This window comes from Sinohyriopsis cumingii, unplaced genomic scaffold (assembly GCF_028554795.1).
Source record: "Sinohyriopsis cumingii isolate HCF-2022 unplaced genomic scaffold, ASM2855479v2 utg003954l, whole genome shotgun sequence".
Taxonomy (NCBI): Eukaryota; Metazoa; Mollusca; class Bivalvia; order Unionida; family Unionidae; genus Sinohyriopsis; species Sinohyriopsis cumingii.
The window spans coordinates 48,794-72,432 of NW_028316633.1; the positions used below are offsets into that span (position 1 = coordinate 48,794).

The window sequence follows — 23,639 nt, forward strand, 5'->3', positions numbered from 1 at the left end:
CATAGCTGCTCCGGATTACTTTGACAGAAATCAAGGCATGCAAATATTTATATTGATACGTATAAACATATCCCTAGATCCTACATGAAAATGCGTGATACATGTATGTATGTATGTATGTATGTATGTATGTATGTATGTATGTATGTGTGTATGTATGTATGTATGTATGTATGTATGTGGGTAGGTAGGTAGATATGTATGTATGTGTGTGCATGTGTGTGTGTGTATGTATGTATGTGTTTGTATGTATGTGTGTGTGTATGTATGTATGTATGTATGTGGGTAGGTAGGTAGATATGTATGTATGTATGTATGTGTGTGTGTGTATGTATGTGTGTATGTATGCATGTATGTATGTATGTATGGCAAATTACCCTGTATCATATTTGGTCAATGGTTTACGTACGTTCTCATCTGTCCATACTATGTAAAGAAAACTTGTTTGACAGTTTTTCAATCTTGCCGTATTATTAATACATACGTACTGACACGTCTGGAAAGTATTTGCAATGCTAACATTTCCAAGACTCGGCAAGTTTAGTCCTTTGTTTAAGGTCTTCATACTGTAGAAGATAAGTCTCAAACGTGCAGGAAAGCATTCATTCGTGTTATATCCTTGTTTCTATATTCAATCAAGAAGCATTTACGACTGTCAGATCCCTACGAGACTGTGTGTAGACAGATCCGATGACCCACATTGGCTCTGTCAAAATATAAATAGTTTTGACAAGAAACCATGGAATCGTCTGGAGAAAGCGATAGCAGATTTTCTGAATGATCACAACTAAGGCTTCCATGTAAAGGAGAAATAAAGGAGTCATCATGAAATACTGAATGACAATAAACTAAATATGAACTACTAAATAGTATCATTTATTGGACGAAAGAATACCAATTATATGCAAATAATGTGTTCTTTTCACTTACTTAATTAGGAAAAAGGGTGGTTTATTCGAAATTAAAATCAGATTTGCCTATTACTTTTCCTCCAGACATTTTACCTTGGAACAACATACACCAAATATCTTATTTGATGTGTGAAAAAAATTGAATTTTTATTGCTGTTGCACGTGCAGACATTCAGATAGATTAGCACAAATGTTGCAGGTAAAAGACACGTTATTATTCTCATGTGTACTTTATTACCTGTTCACCGCGGAGTTAAGAGAAAATCAGTTCTGAATGTTTGCCAATATTAAGCTTTCAGGCTGTCTCCTGTTCACTAAATCATTGACACCGCATTTTTTAAACTGTGGATCATCAGATTTAAGCATACCGATAACGCGCACATGACACACATAAAAAGGACATACTCACAAGCGCAGAGCAAACATCAATTGTTTTTTTTTACAAGCTTTTCACTTCCGAACAAATTTAATTTTTTCTATAAAAGTCGAGAGCTGCAATTTCAGAATTGAAAGTTATATTGTAAAGCCATTCCTCCAAGCAGTCAAGAACCAGCTGTTGGTGGGCGATACCTATAATGCACATATGACACACATACAAAGTACATACTCACAAGTGCAGAGCAAACAACACATGTTTTTTTAACAGGCTCTTCACTTCCGAACAAATTTCAGTTTTCTATAAAAGTCGAGATCTGCAGTTTCCGAGTTGAAAGTTCTATTGTAGAGCCAATTATTCAAGCAGTCAAGAACCAGCGGTTGGTGGGAGATACCGATAACGCACATACGACACACATGCAAAGTACATACTCACAGGCGCAGAACAAACAACACTTTTTTTTTACAAGCACTTCACTTCCGAACAAATTTCATTTTTCTATAAAAGTCGAGATCTGCAATTTCCGAGTTGAAAGTTCTGTTGTATAGCCATTCCTCCAAGCAGTCAAGAGCCAGCGGTTGGTGGCCGAGGAAGAACTTGTTGACGAAAAGCTCCTCCCTCCCCACTAGTTCATGAAGATCCCCTACCCCGAAAACGCAAACTCCTCGTACATACATCCCATGACATGGTCCATCCCACTTTGCAAACACTGCAAGCCATCTTTTTTCGTCTGGCGGACCTGGAATAGGAAGAGGATAAATCTAGTCAAATGAATACTGTGTGCAACGTACATATTATATATACAGACCGGCAAGACAGGGAGACAGAAATATGACAAAGTGACCAAGGAAGAGACAGACGGACGAAATGAACGACTGATTTGATTCACTGATCCAAATTCGCCAGCTATGATCACATATGATTGCCTCTGAACCTCTTGCGAGGGCGGCCTTGGTTTCGGTTGCCATGGGCTAACTCGCCAAAGAACAGCTGCTCTGGGATTCTGTTTTGATCCATGCTGATGACATGGCCAGTCCAACGAAGCTGGGCATGGATTAGTTTGGCTTTGATACTTGTTGCATTGGCCCTATCAAGGGCTTCCTGGTTGGTGATTCGATCTTGCCACTTGATCCGCATGATGGATCTCAGGGAGCGCTGGTGGAATTTTTCCAACTGACTCAAATGCCTTCGGTAGACAGTCCACGTTTCACAGCCATACAAGAGAGACATGAGGACAACTGCATTGTACATCTTCGTCTTTGTTGAGAGGCGTATGTCCTTGTGCTGCAAAACAATGGTTCAGAGTCGTCCGAGTTCTTGACTGGCCTTTTGGATCCTCGCAGTGATTTCTTTGTCTGGGGAACCGTCACTGTATATTGTGCTGCAAAGGTAGTTTAAACTGTCCACATTCTTCAGCTGCGTGTCGCCAATGTTGATGCAGTGATGTGAAGGGACGGTGCTTGAGGCATACTAGAGGAGGACTTCTGTCTTTCCAAGGCTAATTGTGAGTCCAAATAAGTTGGAGACTTCAGAGAACATGTCCACGATTGCCTGTAGGCGAGTCTCTTCATGGGTCATGAGGGCACATTCATCTGCAAAGAGTGTTTCAATGATGAGTCTTTCTAGCATCATGGGTTTTTCAGCTAGGCGACGAAGATCAAACGCTCTCCCATTCAGGCGATATCTAATGTAGATACCAAGGTCAAGGTCACGGATGGCATGGAGCAGTACCTGTGTGAAGAAGAGCTTGAAGAGTACCTGAGCGAGTACAAAGCACTGTTTGACACCATTAATTATGGGGAGTTTCCAAGAGGGTTCACCGTCTGAGAGAATCTCTCCAGTCATGTCATCGTGGAAGTGCCCGATGAGGCTGACAAACTTCTGAGGAAACCAAGCTTCTTGAGTACTACCCACAGTGCGTCTCTGTTGACTGTATCTAAAGCTATTGTCAGGTCCACAAAGACGGCATATAGATTCATGTTCTGCTCAAGGCACTTCTCTTGGAATTGTCTCACTTCGAAGATCATGTCACTGGTGCTGAGGTCTGAGCCAAAACCACACTGAGACTCGAGGAGGTTATCTTCTGACACTGCCGCAATAAGCTTGTTGAGAATGATGCGATCAAGTATTTTGCCAGCTATGGAAAGCAAGGATATGCCTCTGGAGTTACTTCAGTCAGCACGTGTGCCTCTATTCTTATAAAGGGTCACAATTGATGCGTCGCGGAGGTCGTCTGGCATCTCCTCTTCCGTCCACATGCTAATTAGCACATCGTGGAATGCCTCTAGAGTCTGTTCACTGAGAGTCTTGTACACCTCCGCTGGGATACCTTCATTTCCAGGTGCCATGCCACAGTTTATTTGTTTAATGGCAGTCCTCAATTCCTTTATCATTGGCGGAATATCCAGTTGGTCGTGCGTCGCTGTTGGGGTATTTGGTCAAGAACAGGTTGGCTGACCGATGATGGCAGGTTTAGGAGCTGACTAAAGTGTTCTTTCCATCTATCATTAATGCCAGCCTGGTCCTTTATTAGTGAACTGCTATATATACAGCAAGCAAGGGGGCAGAGCAAGACACTGAAGGGCTGAAGGTTGACTTGATGGCGTCGTAGAACTCTATGGAGTTGTTAGTGGCGGCATAACGTTGCACTTTATCAGCTTTCCTTTCCCACCAAGGGTCATGCATCTTGCTGATTTCTCTCTGAGACCCAGCTTGATAGGATTTGAAGAGGCCTGTTTTGGTGATATATATATATATATATATATATATATATATATATATATATATATATATATATATATATATATATATATATATCACCATGCCTTCTCATGTGACATACATATCAGTAGTCAACCACCTTACTTAATTATCCAATGAGAAATTGCCCGAAACTCGTAATATTCATGATATTGTCATTAAAGCTTTTAAACACATATTGATAGCTCATATGCAATATACTTAAAACAGAAACTACTGACTATTGCGAAAAGTGATAAATACTCAAGAAATATTCACAACATATTGAACTGAATACAAGTTGGAGATGAAAAGGAGCCATTCTTTCTGAAGACGATATTCAAGAAACAGAACGAATGTTAAGATATGTACTAACGAAGAGAAATATTTCAAACTTTGAAGGATTATTTAGTTTACAAGGAGAACAACCTTTACGTAATAAAAAAATGCCATTAACCAAACCACTGTATGGTCTCTCTACGGGTTGCTTATATAAACTTCTTCCACAACAAATAAAAACAATATGGCCATAAACTAAACCGTCAAATGATATATACAATTCGTTAGGTGTTGGTTAAGAACGTGATCACATTTACAATATAGTGGAAGAAAATATTGTGTTTTGCTATAATAGCGAGAAAATACTAATTTTTGGCGTTCCTCACATGAACAAGATGGTAGCAGGACTTTCTAAAGTGAAATCAATTGGTGTACCAATAAAACATCCTGGGATAGTAGAACCAAACTATAAACGTTTTAGCACTAACAACGATAAAATGATATACAATACCAGTAATTAAAAAGAATATATATATATATATATATATATATATATATATATATATATATATATATATATATATATATATATATATAGATTGCCTATGTAACCAAATTATACATCACCAAGACCTGAATTTCTGAAGTATTCTAGAATCGAATGACACGCATTATTCCTCCTTGAAAAGGTGTACAATGTATTTAAAAAGTTAGTCTTGCTCTTTATTCAATTTATCACCACGATATGTTATAATTATATTACGCCCTTTTCTGTTGTAGGTCTTTTATTTTACTCTACCGTTGACACATATTAATAAAAATAAATTAGTATTCATGGAACATTTTTTCTTCTACATCTAAAACAGTTGTATGAAATTATTTTAAATGCACATTGAGCACTACTTGATGTTGAGTTAAAATGAGCTGCTGGTTTCGCTCGTGGACAGCCTTTGCCGTCGTGCTGCATATATTTGCTTTGATTTTTGTCTCATTGCAATGAAGAAATTCATCCCATATTAATTGCTGTATTTTTTGTGATGGATGCTTTCGTGTGCTGGATTGCTTTATATGTGCATCTAAGTTATACACAGAACATACTTTGTTTAAAAATAAGGGATAGTTTAAGTTTACTGTGTCCTATTTACTCACTCAACCATTCTTTATATTTGTTTAATTTCCATTTAAGCTCCTCAGGATCCCACACACAAGTTTATAGTCTATTAATTTCTTAATTAACTTGTAACATTTATAGAAATGTTGCCGAGTTTGTAATTCTGCAATATTATCCTTATCAGTTGCATCTGTAATATACCTAATCATTTCATAAGGACAAAGCTTGGCTTGTTACCGTCTTATTACTATTTTCAATTGAATTAAATTGTTCATGACCTGTGATGTGATGCCTTTTTAATTATTTTTGTTTCTATTTCAAAACCACATTTAACACAACCTTCTTGCTCACTTTCAGGGTCAATTTTTCTAACTTATTTACACAGTACCAATGCTATTTCCAAACTTATTCTCAGTGAATCAACTATGACATTTGTTGAAAGGATATCAGCTGTTAAATCAGTAATTCTCCCTCTGGTAATATTGACTTAAAGGAAAGCATCTCCTTTTGTTCTTTTCTTGGACATTATTATCAATTGTTCAAGAAGTACTTTGATTGTACAGAAGATAAATATTCTTCGATTTATAAACTTGGCTTGGACCTTCTATCACAGCAGATGCTTTTCTTGTTTAATGGTAAGTACAAACTCTTGAGGAAGAACCATGAGCCACAACGAATCTTGATGCGTCAGTATTTGGAAATCAAGTTATATCATCTTTTGTTCTCGTACACAATAGGATGAGGAGAGTTTGTAGCTAATGTTTTGTGGGTCAGCCGCTCCCGATCTTAACTTTCAGTTTTATATTCCTTGTTCCTTGCTCTATTTTCTTTGTTCTCATAGATACTGATAGCCATGAACCTTTGAACAGGCCCTGCCCTAGGGCAAGGTGAACGAGGCAACCGTCTTGGACTATGCGGTTCCAGGACATCAACTCAGCAATGCAATTGTTTTGCTTGTGACCTTGTGCTCATCGCTTGCTGCCTTGGGACCCGCATTCTGCCTTGGGACCCGCGCATCCTAGGGCTGGGCCTGCCTTTAAATGCCATCAAATCTAAAATCACGTAATTAAAAAATATCATCACATACCATTAAAATGGTTGTCTCTAAGAAGCATTCTTCCCAAATTGTTCGCAACTGCTTTATTATCATCTACTTTCACATTTACATCGTATTGAATACAAAAGCTACTATCTGTTATCACTTGCAAATATTGCTCTGGTTTTATAGAATTCGATAGTATAATGTTTGGTTGGATTAAAATCTTTAACAACATGCAGTGCTTGGTTCTGCTTGTGTGGAGTTGCATATCGTCCCTATATTGCCATTATTAGCTGTTTAATAAACTAAAGTTTAGAAATACCCACACCCCATATGAACTCTAGCACCCATTACAACGGCAATACATACACAAGTTTAAGCTATTTGCGTGATAGACGGCTGACAATGTTAAAAAGTTTGGCGGCACAGGTTTCTCTGAAACAGCACGATGATGCGCGGAAGAATAAAGAGAAAAAGTTACAAATGACTTGTGTAAATTCTGAACAATCCGGACATGTATTAGATTAGCTCTTACAATCAATCATTATAAATGATAATCAATGCAATCAGTTGGTTGCCACACAAAGAAAGCTATGTTTAGTAAGTCATTTTTGTTAATATTGTAAATAGTTCCAAATGTAGCCTGTTAAGTGATAGGGGTCACATGAAGTCATTGTTAGTCAAATGACCCCAGAAACAGGTGAAAATGGCATGATACAATCAAAAGCCGGCTGAGTCACATTCATTAGGGAAGGAAATATATAGTAATGACCTTTGTAACCTTAGGCGATAGCGTGAAATGTTATCGTCAAGAAAATATACATGAAGATAGAGAAATGATATGCAAAGTTAGGAAAAGGTGTATGCTCCATGAGCCCAGTCAGTATACATTCAGTTGGAAGTGATCAGCTTTGAGAGTGAAAGTGCTTTGGTTCTTATCCACCACTACCCCAATCGTCGCCTGTAGTCCTGTCCCGTCTGACCCACTCTGATTATTCGCGTGTTCACATAAACCTCACACAGATACATACTAATTCCACCGCCCTGGAGATGCGAACCACAGTCCTCATATTAACAGGCCACACTTGCCGTGCCTTCTCTATTGTTATAGGTCGCAATTGCATTATTGGTCGTTCTGTCCCCAGTCGAAAAAAAATAAACTTATTAATTTCCTATAAATTTTATGCTAACGAGTAGGGCGACTCCTCTTCAAAACATGGGCTATTCTTAACGTCACCGATTCGATCACTTAGTGCTAACATTCTTGTATCAATACTAGTAGTGATTGCAAGATGTTTCTCTTAAATATCTGTTGAAAAATAATATATGAGGTTTTAATATTTATTTTAGGTCATTTAAATATTTTCTTTGTCGTTTCACACTTTTCCCTGTTTCAACGATGTTTCCTTGCACCACATATGTCCTATAGGTTGTTGATCCGTGTATACTTCGCCATCTGTTAGAACGTGTTTGATTCGGATTTTGACCTTTACTATTCCATCAAGAAGTTCATTTTTGGACATGCTAACATCTGATAATGTATCAATTTTTTATTGTTTAAGTCAGTCATAAACAAATAATGGGTGGTTTTCATGCTTTTGCTGACACCAACTTTGCTTTGCTTTCATTATCATTCAAATTATTAAAGCCATTCATAAATATTTGTGCATCAACACGTCTTAGTACAAACTATATGATGCCTTCATCAGTTGTTTTAACCTATCACCTAACTATTAATCAGTACTTTTTAACATTTAAGCAAGCGTGTATTGCTTAAGCTACTTAATCGTCTTTCTCGTTATTTTTTCTCCAAGTATTTGAAACAAAATATATATGACCTAATATATATATATATATATATATATATATATATATATATATATATATATATATATTCTGTTTTGTTCGTAATTTGCGAGCGACTAGAGCTAATCAAAAACAATAAGTTACAGTGGAAATATATAACCTTTCCATCTTTATCTTTAATGCTGATGTTTAAATACTTTATGGTTGCTCCTTGAAAGCCCTGGAAACTTCTGTTAACACTGAATGAAAAAAGTCACCCCGACAACGTTTACCAGGTAGAGAGTCGATCAGATGTGAATAATTTCCGTTCAGGTCATATTAGTGTTACTTACACGATCAAGAAAAATGTTAACATTTTTGGTTTAAAAATCCCATAAATGGTATCCAGTTCAGTCTATATACATCATGCATCTCTAATGATTGAATGTTGACAATTTAGCTTAATAGTTAGTTATGTAACTGTGTAAGTATTACTCGAGTTGCTAAAACTTTTGAATTTTGTTTCAAGCACTCAACACACATACATATTTCATTGTCGTTATTAACAGTCATTCAGTCTTTGACTTTATCCATGTTTGTTTCAAAGTTATGGAAACCATAAGGAATTAAAGCAGTTTTTGTTTTAGCCTTACATTATTGCGGTTGTGATGTCTTCAAATTTACTATTTACAAAAAGAACAACTGCATTCTCAATGACGTAAATTTGTACCCATTAGTATTGGTAAAACATTTATTAATTTCATAATGTTCTAATCTAATGAAGACAATCCTGTGAATGTGCAGTTTAGAAGAGCACATTCTGAATCTAACCCATGAGCAACGACACCCATTTAAAGCTGATTTCTACAGATTCAAGTGAAACGCAAATAGCGATTGCATCCGAAACGCATCTTTTTTTAAATTATGATATCTGAATGTTATAAGATGACTGAGTGTTTTGAAACTGTTCAAATGGTGAAACATTGATCAGATGCGAATACATTGCAATACTTGCAGTACACAACGTCTGTCATCATTATTGTCACACCAAATTCCATGGAAGAAAGTCAATGACAAGAATAAATAGATTAAGCACAAAAAACTGATTCAAGAAGACGAGAAGATTCCTTTGGATTCTGGACGGCATGTTGTATGTGTGTTTGTTATCTTTTGCTCACAAACAAGTTATTGTAGCAACTGTATGGAAAGAACATGCAAAGACATGACAACCATTCTGACTTGAACTCATTAAGTGAAACAGTGTAAGTGTAAGCTATTGGACTAAATTTTTGTTCGTCACTTTCTGGGTAGCTGGAATGTGAAAATGATCTTAATGAGCTGCCTTGGCTGATCTTAACTTTGTCCAGATCCAGTCGACCTTCAAAATCGCCAGCAACACAGAACGTCGTCACGCTTGCCTTCTGGTTTCTCTTTGGAAATGTGTGATTCTTTCATGCGTTAGACAAATCAATTCAATTTTAGTTTGACTAGGTGACATTTCTCACCCAATACAAAGATCACCTTTCGCCCTAAAACAATACACTTATTCAGTTTTCAATCTGTGAAGATGCGAGAACCACAACAGATCGTGCATCTGGTCACATATTTACAGAGTGTCATTTGAAATTACGCTTCCAAGAGGACGACTGATTAAAGTCATGATACCTGACATGTTTGTCAGGAGAAAGTACATTAAATTGTACTCCAGAATGTCCACTTAATTAAACAAAATAAATCACTAAGACAGCAGAAGATGGGGATGAAAATCATCTATTGTTATCAATGTCAAGAAAAGGGACACTTGTCTTCAGAGTGTTCCAAGAGAAAGAGAAAAGGAAAAGGCTGTTAAGAGCAGGGTATTGGTCACGACACACGGTGGCTTGAATAGTGTGTTTGAGGAATTTTCATATGTCAATAGTTGAAGTGTGTGTGTGTATGTGTGTGTGTGTGTGTGATTTGGATTTTTATAGTAGCTTATATATATTAGGCAGGAGATTTTGAGTGGGATGCAACACGCGGGTAAGATACTTAACTTGTGGTGATTCGCAGTCATACAAACGAATAAATGTACACAACACATTAACGAATCTTATAATTCGAAAAATGTCCAAAAGATGAATATGGAGCAAATCTATTTCACAACATCCCAACTGGTCACGAAGTGTCACGTGTCAGACATGTGATTAACGGAGTATAAATTTAAATATATTTGTAAAACTTAAAAATTAATTTATGACAAATACATGTTTTAATAATAACAACAACAATATTAAAATATTTTTTAAAAATTATTTTGTCATGAAGAATGACAAAATACTGTTAGGATCATTAAATTCGTAAGAGGTTTACTCGGAAATTTCCGTACATTCCTCATTGACAGAAACTACCGAAGTACAGGTGTAGCGATAAGTAACCTGAAAGGTACTAAAGGAAAAAAATGTATCGCGGTAAACCGGTATATCGTAAATACAGGGCACCTCTAATAACTATCAGTTGAGGGATTGTAAAAAATAGTTAGGTTGTAAGGGTCGTTTTGTTTACCGAAATGCTGTAAATGAGTATAATAAATTAACCGTCTATAAGCTATCTTCTCCGGCAATAAAAAATACCCCCCAGCTTAAGTCTTTATAATTCTCGCTTTTTTTACACATGTGTTTTATAGTGACCTTACCTTTATAACTGCCCGGTGCACTGAGGTGTGGGTTATGATTTAGCGTTGCCCAGTAATATTCGTCAGGGCTCAAGACTTCTTTACACCACTCCAGCAAATCTCGTGCCATTTTATCATAGATAATAAACTGAACAAAGTTCCTGCTAAAGATGCCATATGCACTCCCCTTTACAATTGTTATATTGTGTGGTGGATGAGATTTTGTTACATTTGTCCTAAAAATATTTGCCTTCCCTCCGTTCTGTGGAACGTACTTGTGAACGTATTTAAATCGATTTGGAAGCATGCGATTACCTGTCATCCCCTCGATATCATTTGAACCGTTATATATTTGTAAAATTTTCACGATTTCTTGGTTTGTTTTAATCGGATATTGTTGGCTCGGAAGATTTATAAAATATTTCCATTCCCCATTCTTCTGCAATAAGTCGGCCATGCAGTTAATATCTGCCTGTAGTCTCGTGAACCCAGCATAAACAACAGTCTCCTTTTTGGAAACTACAAAAACATTATCAAAGCATCTGGTAATGGCATTTACGGCACTGTGAACTTCCACCGACGAGGAAAGGTCAATGTGGATACAATAGATATTATGAGGTCTGTAAATTGCCCTCAGGAGCCTCTCCATTTGCTCCACCTCCTTGTACATAAGAATGCTGTAGGCAATGGGAAATTTCTCTTCCTCCTTTGTCACGATGAAGTCCAGGAAGCCTCGTTCCCTCTTGTAGGCCTTGCAATCGGATGTCAAATTTAAATATTCAGCATCAGGAATAGTACTTTTGGAATGTTTCGTCATCCACGTTGTTGCATTAGCAATTTCCTCTTTCTGCCCCTCTATTATACGTTTGCAATCCACTGCTGTTACAAATCTTGTAAGTTTTCTGGTTGGAACTTTCTCCTTGCGTGTTTCATTCGGAGTTTGTGTTCCATTAAAAGAAATTACGAAGGAGGCATTTCGAATGGAAGACAATTTCTTACAGTCACCACCACAACCTGAATAATGGTGGACCATCCAGACAAAGCAAGCGACACTGAACATTATCACTAGAGCAACTTTTCGTCCAAAGACTTTTGGCATGACGGGAAGGAAATAACAGTCCGCCTTCTGAAAATAGAGAGAAAGAGTTACAAACTGACAATAACAAGAGCGAGAAAGATAAATATATAAAAATTTAGCTTGGGCTAACTTATCGGACTTACATTACTAATAATTCTTATGGAAGAATGGGAACCAGTCTGGAAACGAGTGAGAAAAAAAGTAGAGTATACATGGATTTGACTGACCAGGATTGGTTGATAATGGAAGTAAGATTTTAATCAAAAGAAGCTATTGAAACTTTACCCTTGTTGTAAGTGAAAAAGAGACAATGTCTTATTGATGAGATGTAAGTTCTTTTGCAGACTTCAGTTTGGAACTCATTGCTGAATTTAGCATTTTGGTTTTGGGTGCAGAATTGAAAACACATAAATCCATTAGCGGCTCATTTGGCTTTCTTTACGCAAAAGCTGTCATCAATAATGTGTCTATACTGATAAATATAGATTTAATCACGAGCATTCAGAAATTTAAATTTATTGAATTTTTAATATCAAGTAGTTTGCATAGGTTGAGTATGGGAGCTGAATTGTTACAGTGAGACTTGAAATATATTGAGTAAAAATTCTGTGTTGGCGATGTGATAAAATAGAAGAAAAAAAAGACAGAGAGAAAGACCTAAGAAGAATGACTGAAAAAAAGGGTAAATTATTTTAAAAAAAAATACTGGTACCATTAAATAATTAATTGCTATATTCGTAGCTTTGTAAATTAAATGCCATTTCTTCAACGGAAAGATACTCTTGCCACTACAAGTAATGGGTGCTCGTAAGTGATTTCTTCCACACTCGTATATCAGAGGGACCCGAGCAAACATACACATATACATACCCTGTTATTGACATATAAGGGTTACCAAATGACCTATAACACCCCTCTCAATTCAAACGTTTTTCGTCACAACTTGTGATTTGATCCCTCTAAAAGTCACGCTGGTATATATTGCCACTACACTTTTCCAAATAAAAAATTGTGAAACCAAACGTAGTACTTCAATGGCTCATTTCTGTGAACAACTTCTTTGCTGGCCGCTTGGTGGGGTTCCGGGTGGCCGACACCAGCGTTTTAAGCATTTGCTTGAAACAATAAGAGGTAGTGTCCAACCTCATTCCAGAGACGATGGGGGGATGGATAGGCTGAAACATCGAAAGCAGCAGTTTTAAAACATACTGCTCTTTCTCTGAAAGGAATATAACAATAATTTCTTTCAAACAGTTTCATCGTATTTACTTCATCATCATCTTTCTTCTTCAGTGAGATATGGATTTTCTGTTGGTTACTCAAATACATCAGACACCTTATATGGTTGGCTTAAAATAGAATTGAAAATTTTCATTAGTAGGCACTATTAAAGTTAGCAGTTCGGATGGGGGGACATTTCAAAGAGGGCTCTTTTATAAATGTTAACTTAAATTTGTTTGTTCTTCTTTGATTCAGAATGTTGAAAACTCCTGAGATTAAATCCGTGTTCAACGTAAGTAGGCCGAAAATAGCTTCTAAAGAATGGCCATTATTCTGCCGTCTAACATAGATCATGACTTTGAATAATATGGTCACTCATAATAATGATAATGCTGAGGTTTGTTTCAAAAATTTGAAAGAGGATGATATAAATTTGAGAATTCATCTGTAATTATTTGTAATGACTGAAATTTTGTTCAGGACATGGAGCTTGACTCTTATCATATCCATGATAAACACTCCATGGCCAAGCGACATTCCCGGACAACAAGAATCAATCGATGGAGAGCTGTCAATCTTGAGAATAGAATATTTACCTGGATAATTTTTAATCTTTGAGGATATGTTTTCAAATTATATTCACGCATCTATTATTCTTGGTTATAAAACAGACCATTCAGCAGTAGCACTAAAAGTATCGATATCCGCAGTACGCAGAGGTAATGTGTACTGGAAATTCAATTCAAAGCTGATAAAGCAACAAGAATATATTCTTTTGGTTGAAAGATGTCTATCTAACACAGTAGAAGAATACTATTGTGAAGGCTATAAGAAAAATCCACTTCAGGTGAAATTAACTTGAAATGATCAATTAATCATTTTGAAATCCTTAAAATGATTATAAGATCAGAATCAATTATTCTCAAGCTAAGGCAAACTTGAGAATTTTAAAAAAAAGAAAACTGAAGCTGAAATACGGACCTTAATACTTTAGTGAATCAAAATAACAACCCCACTATTATGAAATAACTGAACTAAAAACAAACAGGTTTAGACGAAATGAGAAAAACGGACTAAGAAAGTGTAATGTTAAGAGCAAAAGCAAGGTGATATGAATGTGATGAAAACAATTCTAAATATTTCCTTAACCTTGAAAAGAGAAATTACACAGCAAAATAATACAGGGGTTAATTATGAAAGACGAACAAGGGTAACATGTCAAATTGAGATAATAAATCACCAGAAAGATTTTTTATGAAAACTATACAAAGCCAAAACAAGAATAATTTACAAACTCTGAATCACTTTTTAAATAATAATAAAATACATTCAGATTTTGAAAGATGCTCGTGTAGAGTTAAGCTAACTATTGATGATTTTGTCACCATTCTAATGTTGCTTGCAAAATATTTTATATACAGATCAGGTTGTGAATCGAAAATCCCAAATCTCGTCTATTATAAAAATTGTCTTTAGCATACAAAAGGCTGGAAAAATATGTTGCTAAAGTGAATAACAGATCTCACTTTTACGATTTAAGAAAATGTTTTGTCAACTTTTGGCTTCATTTCTGGGGTATCCTTCACTTTCGCATTTCGCATTAATCGCATTAATCGTATTAAACCAACGGGAAAAGTAAACACCTTGATGGTTTGTGAACGAGCGGTTCTTTTTGTACAATATTTGAGAGCGTACGTGTCTGTGTGTGAATATTTGTGTATTGGTATAAGCTCAGGATGGAAAATGTTAAGGTAATTCCCCATACACCTGGTCAGGTGGTAGGGGAAAATGTAAACTCCTGACAAATTATGTTCAATAAATTAAAAAAATGTAATATGGTCACATGACGCTTCAATATGTAGCCTAAGACCAAGTAGCAGGTAGATATCAAACATGATTTCACGTTAATTATGAGGTAATAAAAGTATATTTATTGCTGTCGGTGATGAGATGAAATCATTTTAATACATAGTAATGTGTTATCCCAGGGATAAAGCAGCTTTGACCCTTTGTTTTTAGAGTTAGAGTCTTTGATAAAGTAATTGATTTGATGAGTAGTGGGATGGTGGGGGTTAGATAACGTGCATGTTTACTCTTTAACCTTCTATTCCTCTCTCATACTTTAGTTGCATAGCTACAGCAACATCACAGTTTGGATAAACGCATTTTCAAATATTACACACTGTTTGTTCAAGTCTTAATTAATAAACACAACTCAGAATGTTAGTGTTTGAAATCACTTATCAATATTAGAACCTGTAAAATGTGGCGTCCCACAAATCATTTTAAGACCTGCTCTTTTTCCAATCTTTTTTAACAATCTTTCTTAGTGTCTTAAATATTAGAGTTTGGACAACTCTACAGCCGTTGCTGACGAGAAGTTGTGGGTGGGGGCTCTAGACCTTAGACTGGGGAAGAGACAGAGAGATTAGTCTTGGGATCAGGACAGTTTTCCCAAATTAAAAAAAAATTAGAGCAATAATTTTAATTGAGATTTTAGGACAACTATATTGAATTATCGAACATCCTCTGTTAGATATTGAGCCTCAATTGGGGATGTTAAATATGTTTCTGGTCATATAAACGGCACCTTTTCCAACCCGTGATCTGAAATTATCAATCATCAGTTATCCAGTTATCACTTTCGCTGTGAATTAATTGATGGGCTATAGCCAAATACTAAGCTTCATGTCAGATGGCTTCTTCAAATATAAATGACACTTAAAACACACTTATGTTGAATAAACAAATATATTTTGAAATGATGTTTAAATATATAGTCTACATAAAGACGATTTACTTTCATTTGAAATCCGGATATTGTTATTATTATTATTATTACCGTATATACTCGCGTATAAATCGACTCTCCAAATTGAACAGGTATAAACACTAACAAGTGCATGACCCGCGTATAAGCCGACCCACAACTCCGAGATATCACAAGATGCACGCGGTAAGTTCTAAATGCATTTATTTGGCAAACTTATATTAGCAAAATATCCACGTATACTTATCTCGAGCATGACATACATGCTTATTAAAATGAAATGGTATAAACTTGTTTGAAAAGTAATTTATTTAATTTTCTGTTTTCTAATTGTTTCTGCCTAATTTAGATTTGTGTATAATTTGATCCAACGATGACAAGAACTGAGCAATCACGAGTTGCTGTAACACTACCTCTCCCTTTTGACTCAAGTACTGTTTGTTTATGCATCATTGCATTGGACATTTTATATCAGTGCACCAGTAAATACGATTTTAATTTGCCTTTAAACTGTAAATACCTAACTCATTAAAATCTGATCCCAGTATAACAACACAACGAATAACAAATACGGTTTGATTCAACGCTCGCAGTTAGGCTACTGAAGGTATTTACATAATGGCTCCACCGCATGTAGGTTTATTTCATCTACAACAATACAAAAGTCAGAAAATAAACCACAACAATAAAATTCTTGGCAATTAATATCAGTCCAAAGGTCTTACATGTATGATTACTGTGAATATTATCGTGACCAAAATAAATACTTTACCAGAAAGAATTCGCTTCTTCACTAAATAGGATGTTAAGTTTAAACATTATTCACGTAAATTTATGATTTTTTCATCTACAACAATACAAAAGTCAGAAAATAAACCACAACAATAAAATTCTTGGCAATTAATATCAGTCCAAAGGTCTTACATGTATGATTACTGTGAATATTATCGTGACCAAAATAAATACTTTACCAGAAAGAATTCGCTTCTTCACTAAATAGGATGTTAAGTTTAAACATTATTCACGTAAATTTATGATTTTTTCATCTACAACAATACAAAAGTCAGAAAATAAACCACAACAATAAAATTCTTGGCAATTAATATCAGTCCAAAGAATGATCACCGTGAACGTTGTAGCTCCATTCCCACCAAAGAAACGAAACTTACACGAGTGAACACCTGACATTTGTATACCGTATATACGAACATTAATTATCATCGTTAAATTAAAAGAAGGAATGAAAATACATATCAAGCAGCATACGTGTCCTCAAACATTTAATTCAAAATACGTATGTTTTATAGTATACAATGCCTTACGAGATAACAATAAAGGAATAAGGTCGGATATACAACGAGGGGAAAATAGTTACCACCTGTACGGTACCGTAAGGATGCCTATTTAGGTACCTTTAGTTCAACAAAATTGGTAATTATTTATTTCCCAATCAGTTGTTGGTGCTTGCTTAACACACAGTAGTGTAGAACATGGTTTATTTAAATCATGACGGAGGGCCAGTCGTTTTCACAAAATAGTCGCATCGAAAAGGATTAATTTTTAAATAGTGGCGCTGTCTTTCTTGCTTGTTTATTTAAGACTAACCTTTAGCTATTGTGCAGTATGGCCACAGCTGACCAGATTATGAAAATAGGACACATCCTGGGGGAAAATAAGGCGCGTCACAGGAAGAAATCGCGCATATTTTGCGAAATTCGCCCATATTAAACTCGGAAGATGGATCAATATTTAGTGAAAACAAGGCTTTAAAAGTGCCACGAGAAACCTCCCGATTTTAGGCAATTGCACATCAATGTACTGGTCAAAATTATCTCTTAACACAAGCAAATTTCAGGGTTTTAATGATTAACTGGCCTGTATCGCTGTCGGAAAACGAAAGACAAATCCACCAACTATCAAGAAAAGAGACGCCGAAACATCAAGCTTTAAATTGTGTGGAAAGTTTGATGTTGTTCAGCCAAAACACAAAACTAACATAGATTGGTGATGATCTTAGTTATCTATAATGGGAATTTTAGCCTTTATTATTACCACTCTTCGTGAACATGTAAGTTATGTTGGTTATATGCCTTGTACAATTAAATGTGCGTACCTTTTCATAAATATTACCTCAGTTTGCAGAATCAATTATATCATTGAAAATGAGTAACTCGTGAGCACGTGATTCAACTTAAATGAAACAGTATTAAGGACTTGCTGAAATGTTATCTGGAAGAATGCAATTTGGTCGAAACAATGATTAAAACAAAACCTGCATCTAATATGTTTGGGACGGATTTAAGTGACGCTATGCACGCTTTGCACTAAGTACTGTACATTAGAGTTCAGCCTAGTCTCCGGGTTAAACTCAACCAGCCCGCGAATTGTTAAGTCTGTATTTACCTTTATTTAATTTTTTCGTGCTGGAGAAATCAGAAAATATGCACATGCAAAATAATAACAAAATCAATCATAGTACTTGATAACAGTTCAATAAGTGTCGGGTCACCGAAAATTTTTTTAATTTTTTTTTTACATGCATATGTCTTAGGACACAGGAAAAAATTATTTTTTTTTCGTGTCCCAAGACTTACAGTCTTTACAGTAGTCACCAAAAAGACTTAAAATCTGTCAAGTTTGGACACTGGCCCGCGGATAAGCCGACCCCCCCAACCCCGTCCTCCAAGCCTTCAATTTTTCCTAACTTATTCGGCTTATACGCGAGTATATATGGTATTATTGTATACATGGTTTCCGTGTCTCATTTGTGAAGAAACATAGCAAGAAAGATATTAATTGCCATTTTGGGTACCATATTCCAAGATTTGTTTTTTTAAATGAAGTCAGTGCTCAGCATAGACATGAGCAAAATTATTTGTAGGAAATAGATGTCAAAGGTAGTCAATAGTACTTATTAAAATATACACATAATTTAAGCAATGCTGGAAAACAAAATGCACGTTTTACTGGTACCATCGTTGACTGTAATGCAAAATATGCAGAGTACCTCCACTGACGTATCGAGCTCGTCTGTTTACATAAAGTCGTTCGGCCGTTATCGAAGATGTCAAATTGTGGTGGTAATTAAAATGCCATATCTCATGATCCAGTAATGTGACTGGGTGGGACATCGTGCTACATGTCTGCGGCATGATGACTTAGTGCTAGACATCACTATAAACTGTCACATTGCAGACATCGTAGCGATATGACTGAAAAATTGTTAAAGCTACGTTAAAAATCAAAATCACATCACATCTCACGATCCAGTGAATGAAAGTGCATCAAGTCTTTGCAGACTGGCAGTACATGTGAAATGTCTAGTTAATCAAGGTTTCTCTGATTGTGGCATATAGCATTCAGGGCTCCCTGTAAAGTGATAAAGTCGCGAATTACTCGGTAAACTTACATACACACAAAAAACCCACATTAAATTCATTAGTCTATCTTGAGAACCTTAACATTAGAAATCGATGTCAAAATCTATTGAATTTTAAAACAAATATAGAATTGTAAACCAAAGACCTTGAATACAAATTGTGTGCTAAAATACAACAAAAACTGATACATTTCGTAATTAAAAGTGGTACTCAGCATCTCTGTTTTCTTCTTAACTATCAAACTAACTAATCAAAACTTAATATGACAAAAGCAGTATAGCTCAGAAAACTTCAGAAAACTATACCTTCAGTGTAAATGAAAAAGCAAAATATTAAAATTCACGTACCTTCTTCCAAAAAGTGAATAGACAGGTTTATAAAATTACCAAATCTGATAAAGGTATTTTGTTATATGATGTTGCTTTCTGTTTTTTTCTTTTCGTGTTTTAAAATCATAAATGCTTTTTTCCTTTTAAGCAAAGTTTCTATTTAGATCTGTCCACAGTTCCCGTGTAGTTATTGCCTACTCCGGGTCAGGTTCGCGGGTAATTAAAGTGAGGTCGCGATCAGGCAGAAGAAAATGCAGTCTAAAACACCACTCAATAAATTCGAAATGCAGTACAATTCAAGTACATCCAAGCAAAAGTGTCTGTGAATAAAGTTTGTATAATCACCAATTGCAATCAGAATCGCAACTGTCAACCTCAGCTATAGGCGTTAAACGCATATATCAATAGTCAGAGTACTCATACCTCTGTAGTCACGGTTCTCAAATTGATTGTATTTTATAGGCTTGAGCAATGCAGGTAAATGACATCCAATAGTTTGATAACGTGGTCGGCCCTGTCAGCGGTATTGTATGGAATTATTTGGTACAATGGTATAATGGGGACAATAGGGATTTAACATTGCTCCTCCATCTTCAAAGTGTTGAACATGTGGGCAAATTTAACATTTGCATCACACTTGGAGAAATTAACTACAGTCTGCCATGTTGAAACATGTACAGGGACAAGGGAAATAACAGGTTAATAATATTCGTAAGTTGAAATTTATCCTATTTATTAACACATCGCCTGATTGACCAGGAGTCACCAGCGCCCAGTCCTTCCGACCAGCACTCATACTTACTGCCTAGCACCCACCCTTAATAAACAATGCATAATATTACTGACCAGCAGCAACATCTATTGACCAGCACATACAAATGCTCTCTCTCTCTCTCTCTCTCTCTCTCTCTCTCTCTCTCTCTCTGTGTGATTAGATAAATATCTGTAATCAAAGGAATCAACTCATGATAACACTTAAATGAACATGACAAAAAGTAGAACAATATTATAAAATTATCACGGGCATTAGCTCTGACTTTTAAACTGATCAGGAAAGAATCTAAACATTTTGGCCAATATTAGTCTGTAACTGGGTGGAATATGAAAACACAAAATCCAGAAAAATTTCAAATATGGCCGAGACTGAAAGCTTAAATTTCTAAACAAATACTGAATTGAGCGCAGACTAAAATGAAATGCAGAGAAAGATGTAAAAAGTGTGGTTTTGACTTAGAGTAGTACTAAAAACATATGAGACCAATTTAAATACATATTCTTTAATATTTCATACGGTTACCGATACATTCTCACACCTTACACGTCCATCTGGTTTGTTTTCTGTGCATTTATCTCTTGCTTATTGGTTGGCGTCTGAGGCTTTAGACCAGCCTCTACACACATCAATTGCATAAAACTTTGAAGTTTGTTTACTCTAAAACGTGTTCACCTTACTTAAACTCTGCATCCTGCAGCGACAGCTTGTTGAATGCAGTACTTCTAATAATCTACTCTCTCTCTCTCCTTCAGACCCTCCTCATAAGTTTTCGATGTTTATTCCTCAGACTTCTATAAACAGACCTCCGTCATATTAATTAATAGTATTTTTAGGATGATATCTATTCCCTTTGTTGGTCTGCGACTCTATTCAAAACGCTGTGAACGAAACCTTATTCTTTCTAAAGATACAATTATTTTCCAGATAACTTCTTTCACACATCACTATTTCATCGATTTTAGTCACTCATATGACCTCTTTTTTTGGACAGCACTACTCTCTCCTTTCATTTCTGAATCCACCAATTTTCTGAAGTGCGCAAATTTGCAAACCTTCTCGGCCAAAACGGTTTTGTATATATCTTCATCGCAAAACTTTCTGTGCTAAATGGAATTCGGTGGGCATTTTAGCCCATTCCCCTTCCTCACATCGAATATAATTTTGATAAATATGCATCAATCTCCTCTGCAGTAATATCATTAAGATCTGGTATATCAGCTCCGTGGAGGAGTGGATTGACTCCGTGGAGGAGTGGATTGCGAACTTTTCTATCCATCCAATATGATTTAATGATGTTATCTGTAATTTTGAGTGACTGAGCTGTACGCATTTCGCCAGACTGAATGAACCGGATAGATATCGATGACCGACTAAACTACACAAGCTGTATAGATCCTGCTTACCGGTTGAACTGCACGAGTTGATCAGATTCTATCGACAACAGCCCTAACTATTAATTGGAACAATGTGTTATATAATTGGCTAAGCTGTTATTGCATCTTACTGATGTTTCAAAGATAATCATAAATATTCTTATCCAGACTTTTTCTATAGGTATGTCCAGTCGACTGCAGAAGCCAAAGAAAGTCTTCCAATTGACTATACTGCAGGAGACGAAAAGATTCTGCCGAAAGACTGGATTATGCTGTTATGCAAGCAGCAAGGTAGTTCGTTCAATTGCATTTTGCCATTTCAGCTTGGATTTTCTTCTGGGCTCATAGCTGGAAAGTAGTCAACGTGCAACACTCCTTACACTGCAGTTTCTGGCAGTGAATATGTTGATTAAGAATTTTCATAAGGTGGCAACATCTTTTCTTCGTTGGGATGAACCTTTATTGTCAATAAAAGTTTCCAACAGTGACGTACACATGTAGCTCCACCTACGTACTAGCATGCAATACGGGTTTTCTGTTCTCTGGGTTCCCTATGGTTCATCGCTTCTCTCTCCTTTTATGTTATTTGTTAAATTTCTTGCAGGAGAAAACTATTATATAATCTTTTATTTTTTTTTAGCATTGTTATAAATTTATCTGTTTCATGACATATTTTTATAAAAAGAATCGCATGTGATATCCATATTGTTATTTAATCGATATTTGGATTATCTTTATTTTTATTTTTATTATTCTAAGTTTTCAAAATAGTTTTAATGACGTTATAATTTGCTTTCTTTTTGTCCTGAATTGCTCATTTTTTTGTAGTCATTTCACGCGAGTTTTTACTTTTGTTCTCGTGCTTATTTTCTGGTTGTATCTAAGTTGTTTGGGTTTTATTAGTGGTTCTTGCATATCCGTTTTGCATCCTGTTTGTTTCTTTGTCTCTCCGATACTTGGTTCTCGCCATTTGCCTTTCCTTTTCTTCTTCGATTTGTTTATCTGTATTAATTTTCCTGACTGGGACAGTGAGTGAGTGAGGGGTGGGGAGGACAGTCACTTTCCTGTAATGTATGATATGTTCCAATCACCTTCCGCTATCTCTTTTTTCTGATTTTTATTTTTCCCTTTCTTAACATAGGAATTATCGTACGGTTCATTCTGACGAATTGTTGTTACATTTTCTTGTTCCAAGTTTCGTTCTTTGCAATGCCACTTTAATTGCAGGCAATTTTCTTCAGTTTGATTTTCCTTTCGATGGAACATTTATATTTTAAATCTTCTCTTTTTCATCTTTTTTATTTAAATGTTAGCTATTTGCCATTCTGAGTCCCTCCTTGGGTCTCTAGGCAAGACTGGGTCGATAATCGCTTAGGCTGAAGATTAATTGCCGTTATTATATGTAATATCTTTATCTCCAACCGATCGAAAGGATAAATGATATTCCACCATATGTGTTGATGCGTGGTTTATTACAGTATTAATATTCTACGTTTGATCTTCAAAATAATAATTGGTCAGAGGATTAGTCAAATATAAGAGATAATGACAATCCGACGGATGCCCTAGATGTCAACAACCCTTACTATCATGAATTTTTAGATGCGTTGAATATGTAGAGTCGTCTCCCTTTACCCAATCACACAGTAACTACCAAATCACTGTAAATCAAAAGATAGGAGTAAATCACTGTTATTGTTTGAGCACGTTAGTATTTTGGTGTTAGAGATTCAGTAAAGTGATGTCCAGTGTCCATATACATGTTGTTCTGCAGTACGCATGGTGAGTGGGCAGTATGTGAGTTACTCGCATTGCACGTGCCT

The 23,639-nt window shown here is 35.8% G+C and overlaps 1 protein-coding gene across 1 annotated transcript; it reads right to left on the minus strand.

Moving 5' to 3' along the window:
- Positions 1-393: 393 nt before the first annotated feature.
- Positions 394-20,047, minus strand: LOC149769388 (beta-1,3-galactosyl-O-glycosyl-glycoprotein beta-1,6-N-acetylglucosaminyltransferase-like). Its single transcript, XM_089949918.1, has 3 exons — positions 19,687-20,047; positions 10,912-12,016; positions 394-2,026 (listed from the first exon to the last, which is right to left on the minus strand). The coding sequence occupies exons 2-3, from the start codon at positions 11,987-11,989 to the stop codon at positions 1,761-1,763; spliced, it is 1,344 nt and encodes a 447-aa protein (XP_089806044.1). The 5' UTR covers positions 11,990-12,016; positions 19,687-20,047; the 3' UTR covers positions 394-1,760.
- Between the last annotated feature and the right edge of the window lie 3,592 nt (positions 20,048-23,639).

What these genes read in the sequence shown, in the direction of transcription:
- LOC149769388 (XM_089949918.1), bottom strand. Translation starts at nt 11,989, where the DNA reads ATGCCAAAAGTCTTTGGACGAAAAGTTGCTCTAGTGATAATGTTCAGT. An exon ending in TGCACCGGGCAGTTATAAAG is followed by an intron (nt 2,027 to 10,911) that starts GTAAGGTCACTA and finishes TTCCTATTCCAG; the next exon opens with GTCCGCCAGACGAAAAAAGA.